Raw genomic sequence first — 20,143 nt, 5'->3', positions numbered from 1 at the left:
CACTCGCACACACACACACACACACACACACACGAGCACACGTCCCCCCCCCCAGCCTCCCCCGCCCCCCCCCCCAAAAAATGCACACATAAATACTTAGGCACAGACTACAGCACTAGTGCGCTGAGGCTCTGGTTTTACTGGTGCTGGCAGACTTAGATCCAACCTGGTTTTAGGAGGAAAGGGAAAGATTTATAATTGGATGACGCTCAAAAAAAAGAGGGGGGAAAAAAAGCAATGAAGGGCAGCCTTGCCAGGAAAAGCAAATGCCACAGGCTCCAGTGTGTGTGTTTGTATGGGTGTGTGTGTGTGCGTGCGTGCGTGTGGATTTGGTCATTAAAGAGTGGGGTGAAAGATGGGACTCTAATCTTGATCCTGCATGCCACCTACCAAGTATGGTCTTTCTCATTACAGAAATCTCCCAGCATGCATCATTCTGTCATGGGGTTTGGTTCTCTTTCCCTCTCGCCTGTCAAACACCAAACTAGAACATTTAATCAGCCCAGCCAAATCTGATGAGTGCCTTAATGAGTGCAAAGACCAAGCCAATCCATAAATCCAACAGAAAAGAAACCAACCGAGCATCTCAAAGTATAGAGTATTTATGGTTTTAAGTCACATCACATTCAAACATGTGTTGTGCTGCAAATTTAAATAAAGAGAGTTTCTAATTGAGAATTATGTGAGGTGCTTTTTGGGTTCGACAACACTTGATTTATAAGTCGGGACCTGGCTTAAGCTCACACGCACACACACACACACACACATGCACACACACAAATGCTCATATTCTAATAATCTGAATTTGCCTTTACAGAAAATAAGCTGGCAAGATAGGGTAGCTCACAGCGTAGCTCTTTTTCATCGTCCTGTGTTTTGACTTGACATTCTAAGAGTTAGGAGTGAGTAGGCGTGGAGGGGGTGTTTGAGGAATGGTTTTAGGGGCCATGTTTGACTTGGCGCGAATGAAGGAGGAATCAAAAAAAAAAAAAAAAATACAAAAAAAACACGGCTCGTGTCAGGCATGAACGGACGTTTTTACCGATCCTACTCGCTGGTCCTGAGAAGAAAAATCCCTCTCTCCGCGTACATCACAGGAAAGATATGAGTTATGCAAACTCATAACTGTTACACTTGGTAGAACCTGATGGGAGGGTAGGGGGGCAGGGTATGTCTCTGTGTGTGTGTGTCTGTGTGTGTGTCTGTGTGTGTGTGTGTGTGTGTAGCGTTTCACTGAAATGCACACACAGAGGTCGTCACGCGAATAATCATCCATCATCTTCACAATGTTATTAAAATGGCTAATGTGACGTTGATTGAGCATGGAGTAGAATTTTAGAGAGTGACGTATTGAATTCAAGACCGCGTTCTTGTTTTTTTTTTTTTTTGGATTATTGGCACTACTCTCTCTCTCTCTTTCTTTTTTTTTTTCTTTTACACAAGAAATGACAAATTTCATGATGGGTTGAAGAGTTATGGATCTTCCTACACATTCTTTTGTAAGTCATTTAAATGGAGAGGGGGAAAAAAATAATACCTTATATTGTTTTGTTGGAGAAAATGATCACATTGGGAGAGAGTGTGGCTCAGTGAAGGCTGTGTTTCAGGAAACAGAGCAGAGAGAGTGCTGAGAGACATGCACGGATGGTCAAAACACTCATATTCATAATTCTGTTGGAACTCAGCTAAAATGGATGAGGTTTTCCCAGCCAATAATGCAGAATTATTCCATTGTTAATGCTAACAAATTATGTCTGTGTTTCCAAGACAGCTAAACACATGCATGGGCGCACGCACACACACACACACACACACACACAGATGCACGCACACACACACACACACACACTCACACACACACACACACACTCACACCAGCAGCAACAACACATGCATTCACAAACACACCACAAATCTCTTTTATTTTGTCAGGTGCAGTAACTTTACCCCCACCCCCTTCCCATTTACGATATTTTTTCTTTCATTACACTAATTTTTCAGAGACATTATGGCAATTATGTGATGGTGCTCCTAATTTTCCAGTATATCCACATTCATCAGAGACAATGTGTTTGGGCGATCAGGAGATCAGTCACCCAGTATCAGCCCAGCAAGGGCAATGAACAGACTCTTGGAGAAAAGAAGAACTCTTTGATTTGCAATTCCCAAATTTGAACGAGGGGTTACATGGTCCATTGCTTTAGGTACATAATTGTATATCCTTCACAAAGCTTAACTTAAGGGCCTATGTTGACTCTTGGCTGCATCTCACCAAACCGACAGCCAGTCCTTTAATTTGTTATCGAGGGTTTTGATGAGTTGTTCAGAAAGTTTGTGGAAACTTGAAAAATCCCTTGCAACGGCTCAAAGGCTTTCAGATTTTCTTTCAGATTTCACAGATTTTTCTAGAAGGATTCTTCAAGGTCAGTTATGATATCATAAGGAGTAGACAGTTTGGTGAATTCTGTCCCCAAAATTCTAGAATTCCTTAAAGTGTCCAAGAATTCTTCTTGCCTCTTCACAGAATTTCAGCTCGTGCAAAATTAGTCAGACCTCTGAACTGGAACTGGCAAGTCTACTGAGTGACGTTTTGTTTGGAGAAGTCCAGAATAATATCATTAAAAAAAAGTCAAACGTAACATTAGTGTCTAGTATCTAAGAACACCATATGTTTTCATTTTATATGTATGTATATAAAATGAAAATTTTTATATATATTCTTCAGCTAATAATATATATGTATGTTTGTGTGTGTGTGTGTGTGTGTCTGTGTATGTATCTATGTGTGTGTGTGTGTATATATATATATATATGTGTGTGTGTGTGTGTGTATTAGCTGAAGAATTAATCCGTTTCCTGTGGGGAACTAGGAAAAACAGTGAAGAGGTAACTCTATATATCTTTCTCCTTATTCGTGCTATTTAATATCCCACCGCCGGTCACAAATCTTTTTATTTATTTTATACGCAAAAGGACTCACTAAAACTCTTGTAAAATAAACAGTGCACTTACGTAATGTCCATCAACTCTGTCAAAGGGTGTTGGACCAGTAATCTATCAAAAAGTGCACTTTTAAACAGAGGAACTTGTGCGTTCTCATCACACAAGCTTAAATCATTTCCTCACGTCATCTCGTGTTAACAGTGAGACGTGAATAGCCAGTGCTGTATTCTCGTCTGCACGGTTTTAGTTCGGATAAAAATAAAATATACAGGGATTACGCCTATCAATATCAAATGCTTGTTATTCCAGAAGAACAAAATTTAGTTGTGATTATTATTATTATTATTATAATTACTATTATTGTTGTTGTTGTTGTTGTTGTTGTTTTACAAGTAGGCTATACAAAATCTCATGCATATCCTACATACCGTTCATCGTTCAACGTATATTAATCACTTTTGATAGAGTGGCAAAATTTGTTCTTTCATTTTTCCAAGAGACAGTCCTTTCCCTGACTTCCGGCGTTGTTCAGATCAGTGAAAACACTGATACCTGACCTCAGTGGTTTTACTCGAGTGTCGGGTTTCAGAATGTTTCATTCAAAAACACGCAATTATTATTATGATGAATTGAGGAAAAGAGCATTTCTCCGACTTAGAAATGACATCACTTTTACTGTCAGTCTTTGACACTCCTAAAACATAATTCTAGAAATTGAAGTCAGATGCTTAAAAATGTAAAAAACCCGGCACTGTATACACACGGCTCTAACAGAACAAATCTGTGAGCTTAAATATGAATGTGTCAAACAGATCCCCCCTCATCTGCGTCACTTGGGAACAGGGCTAGCTGTGTGTGGCCCTTATGCGTGAAAAATAAGCGATTAAATGATTTTAAACTAATGGATGTGGGATGTCCGCAGTCTACAGCTGTTAAAAAAAAGAAGAAAAAAAAGTTATTTTAAATTTTTGAGACTTACTGAGAGGTTCTGTGGAAAATGCTTCATTTAAGTATAAGACCGTTAATCTGTTGATCACGTTAATATGCGCTGTCCCAAATCGAATACATAAACTTAATTGATGTAAAATCTGTTTTTATGAGACGCCTTTAATGCAAATTATAAATATATTTATGTTTGCTTGCATTTTGATGGTCAACAAAATGCAGCACATCTCTCTTAAAGTATATGCCATACGGTTTCTTTGTGGAATAACACTACGTAATGGAGTTATCATAACTCACTGTGTGATCATAACTCCTTCATTATTGGGTAGAATGTACAGGCGTGTTTTAGCTTTGGGTTCGACCTTTACTGTTGAGACAAGAGATGAATAGGACTGTGGTATTGATCTGTCCTCCTCCTTTAGCGTTTATTTTAACATAACCGACTCATTTCTCAGAAGGACAGGTCAACAGTCTTTAGATTACATTTGATTTGTCAATTAAAAAAAAAAGCGACAAAAGACCACCAAAACCCCCACAAAAGACCACCAAAACCATATATCGATACGCGGCTTTGCTTCCTTCACTATTTGCTAGGTATAGACTTGAATGTAAGTTTAGATCTTTAAGGATTATATTAATTGTAAGTTTGAATCAACATGTCAGTGCAGAAATATCTGTTAATATCTGTAAGGAATATTACCAGAAATTTGTTTGATTAAATCGAACTGTTTTATGCGATCCCAGTAAGATAGCACTAAATCGATACTGAAGAGAAACGATGTACCTTGTGCCCTAAATGCACAGGATGTTAGATCCATGATCCAACTAAATTAAAAAAAAAACGAGTGGACCGTTAATCTGTAAAACATTGACTCAAACCGATCCGTCTTAATCGTTTCATTTTATTTCCTTTCAAACCATTGAGGAAATTCGTCACTTAAATATTAGATCATTCGCCGCTAAATTCAAAAAGGCAACATTTCAATATTTACAGTATGGGAAATCGAAGCATCAGTACATGAAACAATTAATACAAAAGTCCGTTGAAATATACCTATTGGATCACCTGAGGTTTTTTAAACGACCAAATCTAGAGAAAAATGACCTGAGAAAAAATACAAATCAAAGACTTTTGCCCCATTCAAACATATCTAATTACTGACACTACCCAAATGCAAGTGTTTATTGGTAAGGTCGGAGCAATTGCGTAGCGTTTGTAGTTTGTGGTATTCATACTGGAGGTTAAGAAGATGCGGAAATGCAACGGGATGAAAGACCGCAGACGAGGCGTAAAGACAGTTTGGATTCAGTCCTGTGGACAAGGTGCCGCAACGGGCTTGAGCCAAGGACTCGACAGGTAGAGTCGGGGTATGGTGGACAGTCTTGCTCGGGATAGAGTTCCGAGATATTAAAGATGACAGTGCCGGAAGGATGCTGTCAACAGGTGGGCCGGTGGGCGAACAGGACGCGTGTGTGTGATGATGATGATGATGATGGAAGCCCAGTGGATAGATCTCGAGACTTGGCAACTGCATGCAGGAGGTGCCAAGTCCATACGCGCCATACGCGAGGCTCGGAAAGGTGTTGGGCTCGAGCGTTTGTTCTCTGAGCACTCCGAATCTGAAGTGTTGCCTTTTGAAGCGTTTCCGTCGTCTTAGAAAGCTCCCGTTCTCGAACATATCCGCAGAGTTCGGGTCCAGGGTCCAGTAATTTCCTTTTCCCGGATTACCAGGCTCGCGAGGCATTTTGACGAAACAGTCATTCAGTGACAGGTTGTGTCGAATTGAGTTCTGCCATGCTGGAAATTTCTCTCGATAATATGCGAAGCGGTGGCTAATGAAGTCGCATATCTCGCTGAGAGTGAGTCGTTTTTTGGGGCTTTGAAGTATAGCCATGGTGATCAAAGCAATGTAGGAGTAAGGCGGCTTCACTGAGGTGCTTTTGCTCGGAGTAGAAGGACATCTTGTCGAAAGAACGTCGTTTGTACCCTCCTGATCCGCCCGATCAGCCCCAAAGGACTCTCTTCTGTCTATCTCGTGGTCTGAGGCGCCTTTCGCATCCACCAGAGGTAAGGACGACAGATGTTCTTCCTCGGTGTTCTTGTTTTCCTCCCCAACAACGTCAATAACAAGGTCATCCATAAGCTCTGTATCCAGGGTCATAATAATCCAACAGCAGGTCCAATCACCTGCCGCCTCAACAGGTGGAAGACACGAGACGGTTCTAAAAAAAAAAAAGAATAGGAGTCTCCAAAGTCCAACTGCGTGAACTGTTTAAAAAGTCTTTAACGAAAGACTATGGACCAAAAACACCTCTAAACCCCTAAAAACCCTGAATTCGGTCGCCCAAACTGCAGAAAAAAGAATTTCTTGCAAATTACTGACACGGAAAAGGAGAAAGACAGACGACAGAATGGACTGCGACGTCCTTAGTCAAAGTCCAGCATCCTCTTTAGTGCAACTGGATTTCCTCCTTTAGCAGCAACTGTGTAAGGATCAGGTGACCATGATGTCATGGTGAAGTTCTCGTGAAGAAGCTCCACTCCAATGAGAAGCAGCTTAACGGAGCTCGAGCACTGCCCTCAGACAGCTTTCGTATCAATCAATCGGAGGGTAAAAAGTTAAAGAACTATCATGCCATAGGAAACTTGGGGTTAAAATATAATTTTATGTAGCCTTTAAATATTTTAGTTTCTTTCCATTGGTTTAATTTTTTACCAAAAATCTGTGCTCGTGTGTTAAGATTAGGATAAGTATGAGAAACATGTGCTGCTCAAAGGTTCTGAAGTGTTGTTGTGATTTCTCTTGGATGATTGACCAATTTACTGACCTGTGGAATCAGAGCACTTGTAATTGGTAATCAAAAAAGAGAGAGAAAGAAAAACTTAACTTACCTCGACCGACTCTTGCAATATCAATCAGTTAAGGAAAAAGAGGTTATAGCAACTTGTTCGGTTTCACCAAAGTAAACAAGAAACGCAGGCCTATGTTAAATAATGACAGTCGACCTGATATAAATTCTCGGTTTTTATGTGCATTGCGGAGTGTACATGAGATTGCTATATCAATCAGAAATTACGAAAATTATTCAGCAAACGTTATTTTATTTTAGTCTTGCTACTGACACAAAAAACTGCACTTACGTAATAACAGTGTATACACTCTGTAATTTGGGTTTGGATAGTATAACACAGTGCTAATTAAAGTCATAACCTTATTAAAATAAGAACACACAACAAATCGCTGTGTTCAAAACAACAGAAAAACATTTCAGAGCTGATCGTGTAGGTAGGCTACTGCACCGATAATAACAGCACTCTCAGTAGGATTACTTTATAATTTTGACTTGGTATATTACCGAACAATTATTTAGATTAGTCCAGCGGATGTTTCACTTTATTGCATGAAATGAGACAAAAACAAAAATAACAAGCTTGCCATCTGACATAGATTTACCCTCGAGTTCGTGGATAAATGAGACGTTATACAGGTTTAAAAACAAAACGAAACAAAACATCCCAAACAAATCCTACAAATATCGTGTAAAATGGCGTTTTCCATAACCCGTCATACGTCCAGGTCAGCTGGAGAAATAAAATATTAAACGCCGCCAAATATCAGCCTCTCGCTGTGCGGGATATAGGAAAATGAGTGAGTAGGTGAGTAAGTGAGAGAGTTAATAAAACCTCCTTACAGTAATGAAATAAAGAGCAGAATGAAGAATAAAGCACGAATAGCAGAGAGTGGTCAAAAATAATCGGAATGAAAAATTTATACCTAATTATGATGTGTATAATTCGAAACGCAGTCAGTGACGACAGCAACAGAAACATCGCCGTCATTATCACCTTCGTCGTCGTCGTTGTTGTCGTCATCATGGTCATCAGTCGCAATAATGCTAACAACACTAATAATATACATATTCTACCTGTCTTTTCGGTGGATGTCATAGCAGCGCCGAGAGTGAAGCGCAAAATAGATGATCCAAAATCTTATCCAATAATAAGAACCCGTTTATTAAGAGACAGATTTGTGAATGATGGGAGAAAAAAAGAGACATCATAATATTTATTTACCGCTGTCTCAATTCCACTTAAGTCATTTTCGGCGGTCATACATTTCATTCATTTTGTTCGTCTGAATGAAAACATCATGCTGTAACTTACAAGGAGCAGGAGAAAACTGACACATATCTTTAGTCTGAAGCCTTTTCTTTTAACGTCAACCGCTCTCGTGCCATACCGCCATGTCATGCACCTTGCATTAACTTCTCATGTTCATCCGTTCTGTCAATAACGTCAATTTCGCACAGTGTCTTGAATAATAGAAACCAATGATACGGTTAAAAAAAAAGATGTAGGCTATTTTCATTTCTCTTGGCCAAAGACGATGAAAGCAAGAGATTTTCACATGCAATCCACAGATAAAAAGGAACGCGAGGCACGGACGTGGAGCGCGTTTTTATTGTTAACGGACCTCGGGTTGTTTGTGTTTAATGGTGGAATTCTTTGTTGGGGATTCCCACATTTCCTGCCGGTAATCTTATTGATACCCAGGGGCAGGCGGGCGATGATACGGGGCCTGGGTGGGCTTCGGTACCAACAAAAGCTGCACATGATTTTCAAAATCTATCACGTATGTCTTCAAATTGGAAACAGGCCGAGTGTCGAAGCGGTGAGGCGAACCGGGTGGTTTTAATGGAAAAAAAAGAGTAATTGAATTTCGACTGCCTTCGTCTTCACCGATACACTTCTATAATGTGGCTGGGATGGGCGCGAACCCACAACTTCTGTATCAGAGACGGATGGTTCGTGAATGTGGTGGCCTTTTGATATAAAGAACCCCATAAAAAACATAACAGCTTTGTCACTTTGTTACCTCCTAAAACCCCAAACAAGACGCACTCAATACGTGACAAGCAGTGCAGTATAGAACTCGGTGGAAAATATGTATGCATGATAAAATAACATTTATTCATATAGATTCAGAGTATATTAACTTATGCAAAAGGTGAAAAATGTAACGGCAAAACAAACGTGGATTTACGTTTGATTTAATACGTAAAACGCTGCTGTCAGTTCAGAAAGAGACCATTTTGGGCAAAACATAACAGGCTTGCTTTTCCTTCTTTCTGTTGTGGACTACTTGTGACTCAAAACATTTTATTCCAACATAGTGTTTCCCATTCTATTCCCGATAAACACGTAATTCGTTTTTCCATTTTATTCCATCTAAAATGACCAGTGCACTGTAAGAAGTCTAGTGTGCACAGACAGAATGTTGTGTTTCAATCAACCGCCAAAAATGCCGTGAAAAGAAAACAGCTGTCCACACAATACGAACTTAAACAATGAGAAATGGACTGCATTATGCCGCCCCTCCTCTCTCTCTCTCTCTCTCTCTCTCTCTCTCTCTGTCTCTCTCTCTCTCTCTCTTTCGCTCTCTCTCTCTCGCACTCTGTTGTGTGTATGTGTGTATGCGCGCCCGCACGTATGTATATGGTGGATCCTAAATTTTTGTTTCATTTTCATTCATCTTTCGCCAACGTATCGTCATCACCCACAATTGTCATTTAACAAGACAGTTACCCAAGTCCGAAAATACAGTGTAGGCCTCCTGCACAGTGGGGCATCCCTCATAGTTTATGTGCAGCACATTTTAATTTGTGGCTAAGAAAGGTTAGTCCATATCTGCGAGACGATATTCTACTCATTATAAACCATGTCACACTGGCATTGGGTTTGAGCCCTACACGGTTAAAAAAGACACTAAACTAAATTATTTAGATTCCACCGTCGCACTGTATGTAAACTGCCATAAGCCCCAATAACCGTTCGGAGGACGTAGGTTTTTAGTGAAGTTCCAGGAATTCAGAATTGAAGTTGTTTTCCAAATTGAGAGAGCAGTGACCCCCAGTGACCAATCCACGAATAACATTCTTTAGAATAGATTTTTCGGTCGACTTTGACAACAGTGGCTGACAGAATATACATCTATTTTACATATTGATTTTAATTTGCGGGCAGACAGGTCATTTATATTTCTGAGACAATATTTTAGTAATTACAAATTTGTTGGCTGACACTTTCATCATATTGGCATCACATTACAACGACATTAAAATAAAAAGAGGAGTAAAAGAAAAAGGGAAAAATAATTTGAAGGATTGCACCATATATTGATGAGTTGCTGATTTTAACAGCCTAATACATCCATCTGCATATGTCGAAGACGTCAGTGAACACTGCTCAAGTTGTGATCTTCATTTCTTAAGTTCACACTAACTCATTTGGTTGGTCTTCCTTGCACCTGCCATGAAATTCTTTTCATACCTTCATTCTTCCACCCCGCCCACTATGGTCTGCGAGGGAACTGCGCTTGGCGATTCCACCGCACGCAGCAAAAGTCACGAAATGGACCCTTCGCGCGCGTGATTTCCCAGCGGTGGTTGCTTTCGATAGTATGTGTTATGAGGCTATTGACCTACGCGATGTCCACGCTCTTATTTTCCCTTAACATCCCTGCGTTCCAACGCGACCCGGTCTCGGATGAGCGGAAGATGATGATAATGATGATGATTATGAAGATGATGATGATGATGATGATGATGATGATTCTGGTCTGATATCGAAATTATCAGATGTTAATGCAATATAAATGTAGAAATAGGAAACATGTTTAAGTAACAATTCCGATGACGATACAGGGCCTACGCATTCTTCAGCTCTGAAGGTGAACATGGACATTAAATGGTTAATCGTGGTCCAAAACAAATGGTATTAGCTAGTGTCAGTTTTTTTCCAACGTCATTTTTATCCTTTTCAACCACAAATACACCCTGTCCCTTGATATTATTTAACAGGGCAACAGCCATGACTCGCTCATTCAACCTCCCATCTTTTCACCGTGTTATTCAATATTTCAACAGCAGGGAGCGCCAAATGAAACATTAATAAACTAGGATTCCGCACTCACTGTATCATGTCTCAGGTGACCCCCCCCCCCCCCCCCGGCTTTATGGGCCGTATCTTGCTCATTATCGTCTATGATGGTCGTACACACACTGCGTTTAGAGATGTGAGCGCAGATCCACATGGACCCTGAACCATCGCTCTATTGAATCATGTATACGCCTAATGGTTGTCTGCTAAAGCAGTGTTCTCTCAACTCAGATGCTGTGGACCGGTACAAAATATGTAGGCCTATAGGTTCCCAAGTCCTGTTGTTTTTTGTTTATTTCTTTGCTTGCTCGCTAGCTTGTTTCTGTTCAAATTAATGAGTATGAAATAATTATGTATATTTTTCAGCCAATGAGAAAATGCTTCTTCTTCTTCTTCTTCTTCTTCTTCTTTTATTACCATGAAACCAAGAGGAGTTGGTTTAGGATACTCACATATTCAGTGAAACTGGGATCAGGTGAATGAATATTATCCAGGAACAAAACGGAGGTCGAGCTGTTGAAACTGTAATACGGAAACTGAAACAGCTAAGGAGTTCAGAACAGCTGGAATTTAAATCAACATGTTGGTACTACCCAGTTGTCTGCCATGTCAGGGCTGGGTAATCTTTATCACAGAGGATATTTATTACTATCTTCCGGTAAAACGCCTGATTCAAAAATTCAGATGCTCTCGGGCCCCTGTGCAGTTAAATGGAGTTTATTTGTATTGGGTTGGATGGCGAATGAACGTCAACACAGCTCAGTGTTGCAGATTTCAATTGTTTAAATTGTTTTTTGACGCTAATATTTAAATGTTTTATGACGCTAGGGGGAGCCCCTTCCCCGTTGAAGCGCTGCACAGCGCAAAGGTCTTTTTAGGATAAGCATTACGGTCAACCCAAATGTGTGTTTGTGTGTGTGTGTGTTTCCTGGTAATCTCTTTGTTCTTCGCAATTCTTCTTAATTTACCTCTCTAAAACCCCCCTGAGTGCCATGCAGGGAGTTGTTAAAGCTCTCTCTCTCTCTCTCTCTCTCTCTCTCTCTCTCTCTCTCTCACACACACACACACACACACAGAGAGAGAGAGAGAGAGAGAGATGCAGAAATGCACAGACAAACCAACATGCATTCACACTTGTGCACACACACGCACACACACGCACACACGCACACACACACACACACACACACACACACACACACACGCATACACAGATGCACTGACACACATTTGCTTGTCATGACATCCTTGCAGGGACTTCCCATTGTCTTATACTTAGCTGTAACTAAACATTAATGACAACAACACAAAGCATCCGTCTAATCCAAGAAATATCAGCTGATCAACATACAGCACTTAACTCATACGGGGTATCTGCTGTGCACTCAGTTTGTCAAATTTTTATATCTATATATGGGCACATTTGACACAGTACCACAATAACCTAAACCACATACATGGACACACACACACACAAACACACACACACAAACACACATGCAATTACAATTGCTGAGACTGCTAGTTTATAGATGACTTAGCTCAGCCAAAAATGGCTGTCACTTAAAAAAAAAAAAAAGAAAAAAAAAGGCAAACAGAAAAGGTCGTATGTCAGTCATTTGAATCGGTGCGTCTAACATACTATCACATTCTCAAATGAGATTTTATGATAGAGGTCGAAGAGTGAAAAACAAATGCTTTAGAGCGCTGTGGTAACACAAGGTTTAAGGCTTGACACCAAAAAACCTGAGGTTTTGACAGAACTGTCAGACAGACAGCGCCTGGCCACAGGATATATAGCTGGGTGTGTCTCATTTGGTATTACCAGAAAGTGTCCTATGGTCACACGCTAAAAAACTTGTCCAAACACATTAGGAACGGATTCTAATGTGAGAATGTGGAAGCTGACACCTGTCTCTGTTACGGGAGGAATGAATGGAGAAAGGGAGTGAGTGAGCAAGACAGAAAGAGAGAGAGAGAGAGAGAGAGAGAGAGAGAGCGAGATAGAGAGTGAGGAGGGGTAGGGAGGTTTCAAGTTGACTTCGCTTGAATCTGATTATTTGACTGTTATCTCATGATGGTTCAAGTCCATATGAAACATTTTCAGTTTCCCTCAGTGGCCAAATAAACACTGATTTCTGAGGAGCTGAACAGATGGGTGGATGTGGGGGCGTAAGGGGTGGATTTTACCCATATCCACTCCCCCTGGCTGTAATGCGGGGGCCACGCTGAACTCCACATATTTTAACAACTGAGCTTCAGCTGTTACTGTAATGTGTGTCAGGACAGGTTAGGACTTGTCCGTACTGACTAAACTAACACTCTCTACACAATAAGAAGATCACTTTCACGCACATGCACATGCACCACACACACACACACACAGGCAGACACAGACGCTCTCACTCCATCTCTCTCTCTCTCTCTCTCTCTCTCTCTCTCTCCCTCTCTCTTAACCCACACATGCATTCATACACACACTCACACGTGCATGTTCATACACATGCACACACATCTGTCCTTTTTTGTCATTTTTCATCTGTCTCATTGAACCGCTTAAACAGATACGCAAACACACACAGATACATGGCATTCTCTCTCACACTCTGTACGCATGCACATGTACTCACACACACACACACACACCTCTCACTCTCCCTCTGTCTCATCCAACCACCTATACACTCACTCACACGCACACACACACACACACACACACACACACACACACACACACACACCTCTCACTCACCCTCTGTCTCATCCAACCACCTATACACTCACTCACATGCACACACACACACACACACACACACACGCACATTACAGTGGAATATGGGAATGTCACATTTCAGTAAGAAACACACACTCAGAGTTGTGTCCTTGATGAGCATCCACTCATGTCAGATTCTCATCACACCAGTAAACCTGCATGCACTTTCATGTGGTCACACGCACACACAAACTCTGGAAAATGAAAGACAGCGTGTTAACCTTCTTCACGCTTTAAGCCTGTACACACTTCAGTGAACGCTAACAAATGTTTTGACACTCGATTCTCTCTCACCATAGTAACAAGCCAACTAAAACGACTCAAAACAGATGTAATTAAAGATGGTACAGTCATTTCTCTTTTCTTACAAGAAAACTTATCCCTCAAAAAGTTTTCTCCGTTCATAGCAGAGCACAAACTTAGATAATATCTATACATATATTTGCAAGCTATGTAGGTACATGCTAGACCTTGGATAAACATGTATTTGCTGTGTGTGGGTGATTGTTCCTGTTCTAGTATTGTCTGGTGTATTCTTGGCATATCTTGACTGACTAAACGAATGAAATCACGTTCAAATCTTTAGATAAGTTTTTCAAAGGATGTTTGGTCAGTTTTATTTTAGCACATACAGTTTCGTTTATAATTTTAGTAACATGGAAAAGGAGATGGAGAGAGGAGGTGTGTAAAAGTATTGACATGGACCCCAGTTATTCAAATACTTTACACACACTTTCTCCCATGTCTGGCCTGTAAATGTTTCTCTGAGCATCCTCATCACTCGTTTTAAACAGTGCTGATAGTTTACCAACATTCACATGTGTTTTTATCATACAAAACCAATATCATTCTTGCCATGTAAATACGCACTGTTTTTGGCTAAATTCGTATAAGGCAGGAGTAAATAGCTTGAGTGTAACTTTTGTCTTTTGTATGTCTTGACAGATAATGTCATTTTATGAGTTATTGGTTCACGCAGCCTGTTTCTCTGTCTGCTGACTTTGGAGGCAAATGCGCTACGCCGTCATTATGTGAACTGTGAGTGGATGCATCTGTTCCCTGTGTCACTGGAGTCTTGACCTCAGTGTGGTGTGACGGCGTAGAGGTCAACTCAGAACTCTGAGGTGTCCTTGTTCCTGCGTAAAACCTGAGCTCCAAACCCCTCCACGGTTGGGACAACTGCTCCCGGCCCCCAGCTGCGACTCCCAGGCATTCCCCCGAAAAGAAAGGTCGGGAGTGTTCCGGCGGGACAAGTGCACCTATGGGCATTCCACACTGCCGCATTCCTCACGTCTCACCCAGGCATTTGTGTCATCTATCTATCTATCTATCTATCTATCTATCTGTCTATCTGTCTGTCTGTCTGTCTATTCACCCACTTTATATTTCCTTGTTGGAAAAAAAAATTAATTTCATTCATGGGTTTTAATGGAAAAGCAGGTAACTAATATAAGATCAATTGAAAACACAGGAAGATCACTCAGTGACAGTAAACAGGAACATACGTAATCCTATTAGATTCCCTGATTTTTTTTTTTTTTTTTTAAGTTCACTTTTGTAAGCGAAGAGTTTGACAGTGACTGGTGTTTGTCTGAGTACTCTTACACAGTTGATCTCCCTGTGCTCTTCTCCATTTAAGTGACCAAACCTCTAACAGATTTGAATGTGTTACAGTAACACCACAGAAACACCTCACCATGTCTAACACAGACTTATTCATAGTTTTCTCTTCTGCAGACCTTGAAGATGAGCGTTCAAGAGAGAACTTAAGAGAACTTCAGCTATGAACTGTTTCCCTGGTCTGTTTTGTAATTCTCTGTGGTCAAGCTGATGCACAGATGTTCAGGGGGAACCTGTGGTGGGTCTGGATACAGGTCTCTAGAGGACCGGTTGATGTTTGCAGCTCTGGATACAGGTCTTTAGAGGACAGGATGATGTTTGCAGCCCGGGATACAGGTCTCCAGAGGACCGGGTGATGTTTGCAGGTCTGGAAACAGGTCTCTAGAGGACTGGGTGATATTTGCAGGTCTGGATACAAGTCTCTAGAGAACGGGGTGGTATTTGCAGGTCTGGATACAGGTCTCTAGAGAACGGGTTGATATTTGCAGGTCTGGATACAGGTCTCTAGAGAACGAGGTGATATTTGCAGGTCTGGATACAAGTTTCTAGAGGACGTGGTGATGTTTGCAGGTCTGGATACAGGTTTCCAGAGGACTTGGTGATGTTTGCAGGTCTGGATACAAGTTTCCAGAGGACTTGGTGATGTTTGCAGGTCTGGATACAAGTTTCCAGAGGACTTGGTGATGTTTGCAGGTCTGGATACAGGTTTCCAGAGGACTTGGTGATGTTTGCACGTCTGGATACAGGTTTCTAGAGAACGGGGTGATATTTGCAGGTGTGGATACAAGTTTCTAGAGGACTTGGTGATGTTTGCAGGTCTGGATACAGGTCTCTAGAGGACTTGCTGATGTTTGCAGGTCTTGTACAGTTTGGATGAAAAGGAAAAACAAAGCAGACTCTAGTCAGTGGTTTGGAAGAAAAGATGTTTCTACTGCTGTGAAAAGCACTTGAGTGTTTGACCTACTTTATGTTTCTTTTTTTCTCTTGTGTGTTTGTGTGTGTGTGTGTGTGTGTGTGTGTGTGTGTGTGTGCACGTGTGTGTGAGAGATTGAGATAAGAGAGAAAGAGAGAGTGAGAGAGGGAGAGAGACGGAGAAAGAGAGATGGAGAAAGAGAGATGCTGAAAGACTTTGTAGCCATGCAGCATGTGTGACAATTTCACACTTCTTTGTTGTCCTGTCAACACAGCTAAACACACATACACACCACAGCCTGACATGGACTCCTCAAATGAATTATTACCAACACACAGTCGTATGACAATATGTCCCTGCCAGCAGGTCTAGGATCAGTGCAAACAGTGTGTATGAATAGAATGTATGAATATAATATAATGTATGAATTCCACCCAAACCACACAGTGCAACTCACCACTAAAAATTATGCAACATGGTCTCAGTATATCCAGCAGAAAAAGACAGACAGACATACAGAGAGAGAGAGAGAGAGAGAGAGAGAGAGAAAGAAAGAGAGAGACAGAGAGAGAGAGTGAGAGAGAGAGAGAGAGAGAGAGAGAGAGAGAGAGAGATAGATAGATAGATAGATAGATAGATAGATAGATAGATAGATAGATAGATAGATAGATAGATAGACTGTAAGAGTGGGTGTGGGAAACACATTAGTCACGTCTCACACTTCAAGATGTTTTCTTGGCACTTAACTGAACTACAGGTTGCTGAACTGGAATACCAGTAAAATGATAAACTCAGCTGAGTTGTGGTTTTGTTAAATATTTATAGGTTATAGGATACAGGCTAACTGATGCTTTTTTTTCCCACCTCATATCTGTGAGAGTACTCAACTGAACACTGTTAGGAACTAAAGAAGGAGAACTTTACTGATCCCTGGAGGGAAATTTGTCCTCTGCAAATAATCCTTCCACACTAGGAGCAGTGGGCAGCTGAGTCAAGGGCGCTAAGAGGAGTATTAACCCTAACATACATGTCTTTGATGGTGGGAGGAAACCAGAGCACCCAGGGGAAACCCACACAAACTGCACATGCAAAGGACTTGGGACACTTGGGATTTGAACCCAGGACCTTCTTGCTGTGAGGCAACGGCGATAACCACTGAGCCACCGCGAAACCCTGGAGACGGGAGGGGTGACAGAGGAACCCGACTGAGAAAGCACCAGGCAGCTGAAGGGCGGGTTCAGGCCTCGTCCATCTCTCTTTGAGAAAACGATGCCGTTTTTCCCCACGGCCTGTCCCGAAGCTGCACCGCTCTAACAGAGCCTCGGGTAAGCGAAGGTTTAGTCTTATCTGTGTCACTCAGCTTGGTTTAGAGTGTCTTCGTCCTCCACCACACGCGACCTCGGCCGACCTCTGCCGACCCACAATATGTCAGCAAGCTGAAAATACGTCACGGCCTCTCTCTCTCTCTCTCGGGTGTGTAACTGTGTGTGTGAGTGTGTATGAGTGGTTATATGTGTGTGTGCTTGCGTGTGTGTGTGTGTGTGTGTGCAGAGGGGACGACGTGTGTGTGTGTGTGTGGGGGGGGGGTGTCTGTGGTGAAAGTGCTTTCCTCATTGACAGACACGTAGAAAGAGTGAAGCACTGAGATTTCCAGAGGTGAGCCGTTCCCTATGCGGTCTCTATAGAAGATCAATCTTTCATCACAGAATCTACCCCCACCTCCCCACCCGCCAATCAAATGGACCTCGGTGTGCATTCTCTCTGGTTTATATGTCTCTCACTTTTCCTTCCTTCCCGCCCTCTCTCTCTCTCCCTCTCTCTCTCTCTCTTTCTTTCTTTCTTTCTTCCATGTGCACCTATTCTGAGGACCACTATTCTTCCCTCTTTCCGTTTCTTTTCCTCCACGTTCTTTACCGTATTCTGCTAAGCTAAACTGGATTGACACCGATGACTGCAGGGTAAACATGCCTGTTCAGTAAACCGGTCGTAACACGTCTGTGGAGTTACAGATCTAAACTGCCTGCTTTTCCTTTTCAGTGCTGCTTAGTTCCGCCTCACTGTTCTAAGCCAGTGGAGCTACATGGCACAGTGTCAACAGCTACATGACTGAGCATGAGAAAGCAAAGGCCATCAGAGTGATGTACACACACGTGCGCGCGCACACACACACACACACACACACACACACACACACGCGCGCGCGCGCACATAGAGTAGAGACATCTATCTCACTCTCTCACACACACACACACACACATGCACAGTGTGCACACACACACACACACACTTAGAAATACTGCCACACACACATGTGTCAGCCTTCTCACTGACACCTCATACATAAAAACAACTGCACTCCTGTCTGTGAATCAGATGAACGTGACGACTGTAATAAATATCATCGTTAAAACCGCTGTCTTTTCTCATTATCCCCTTCTCTTCTCAGACGTCGCCAGTTCGCCAGCCAGATTCTCTCAGGCTCTCCAGCAACCCGGCCCACACAACTCAGCAACACCAATCAAGCCGCCAATCAAGCCGCCAAAATTAAAAACAGGTCTCAAAGTGACGCAGATCTTTATTAGACCGTGGGAACATGGCAGGCGATAGTGCCCATGGAAAACAAGCAAGGAGGAGACGCAGATGTGTCAAGATTCGTGCACGCGTTTGTGTGTGTATGTGTGTGTGTGTGAGTGTGTGTGTGTGTGTGTGTGTGTAACAAGCATTTCCCCATGTCTGATAACATTCAGCGTGACCTTTCTTACAACACTCACAGCCAATTAAAGTAAAACTGAAAGAGCTGATACCTTATCTGTTGTTTTTCTTTGAGTGTGTTAGTAACTCAAAAAGTATAAGATTTTGGCAAAAACCTCGTCAGTGTGTGGTATTGTATTGAATGCAACAAAAAAAAGAAAAGAAAAGATAAGAAGGTTCCTCTTCTAGTCAGACTCCAGTTTTCACCCTGACCAAACAGGAAAGAGAGTATTAGTATTGTCTTTAATGCTTTATGGTGTAAACAAAACCTATCTATCTATCTATTTATCTATCTATCTATCTATCTATCTATCTATCTATCTATCTATCTATCTATACTATTCTTCTCTATCTCTTTCTCTCTCTGTCTTTCTGTGCTGGGTGCTCACTGGTGAGTTCCACTATGTGATTGGAGTGGAATTCATACATTAAGCCCCTAGGTCAGTAGTAGGGGTCTCCCTAGAATGGTTCAGCTTAAAAAAAAAAGGTTGTTTGCACTGATCCTAGACCTGCTGGCAGGAACATATTCTCATACGAGTGTGTGTTGGTAATAATTCGTTTGAGGAGTCCATGCCATGCTGTGGTGTGTATCTGCGTTGAGCTGTGTTGACAGGACGACAAAGTGTGAAATGGTCACACACTGCTGACACGCAGCGGGACTGTAAAGTTACAATGGCTAACATTCGAAAGGTTGTTTAAACTGATCTGAGACCTGCTGGTGCAGACAGAGAATAAGTGTGAGACAGAGAAAAAGAGCAACAGTATGTAGCTTTTTTCAACTGTTGAGAGAGAGAGAGAGGGAAGAGAGAGAGAGCTTTCAGCATCCACAGATGTGTTCAGGGGCAATGGACAGATTTATTGGTGCTTTGGGGGTTCTCTGTGTATGTGTGTGTACGTGCGTGTATGTGTGTGTGTGTGTGTGTGTGTGCGTGTGCGCGCGTGCGTGCTTGCGTGCATGTGTGCCTTTTTATTTCTTGACTGTGCTGAGTGATGCAGAATAGCTGGGGTTTGTGTGGCATTTTACAGTGGCTCTCCAGAGACAAACAAATGAAACTCACACTGAACCACACATTAGAGAGAAGGAGCATGAGTACATATTAAAACAGACAGGGACACACACCAGATGGAACAACCGTAAACTCAACCACACACACACACACACACACACAAACACACACACAAACAAACAGCTATAACAAAGAAAAGAATCTGTTTCTTCATTAACATTTCAAAAATGACAGCACAGATGTGACTAAGC

General features: G+C 41.8%; 1 protein-coding gene across 1 annotated transcript; it reads right to left on the bottom strand.

The window, feature by feature from the left end:
- Positions 1-5,039: 5,039 nt before the first annotated feature.
- Positions 5,040-6,050, bottom strand: foxd7 (forkhead box D7). The gene has a single exon (XM_030793960.1). The coding sequence runs from the start codon at positions 6,048-6,050 to the stop codon at positions 5,040-5,042; it is 1,011 nt and encodes a 336-aa protein (XP_030649820.1).
- Between the last annotated feature and the right edge of the window lie 14,093 nt (positions 6,051-20,143).

The sequence above is a fragment of the Chanos chanos genome, chromosome 16 (genome assembly GCF_902362185.1).
Source record: "Chanos chanos chromosome 16, fChaCha1.1, whole genome shotgun sequence".
NCBI classification, from domain to species: Eukaryota; Metazoa; Chordata; class Actinopteri; order Gonorynchiformes; family Chanidae; genus Chanos; species Chanos chanos.
This window is presented reverse-complemented; position numbering and strand designations above follow the sequence as displayed.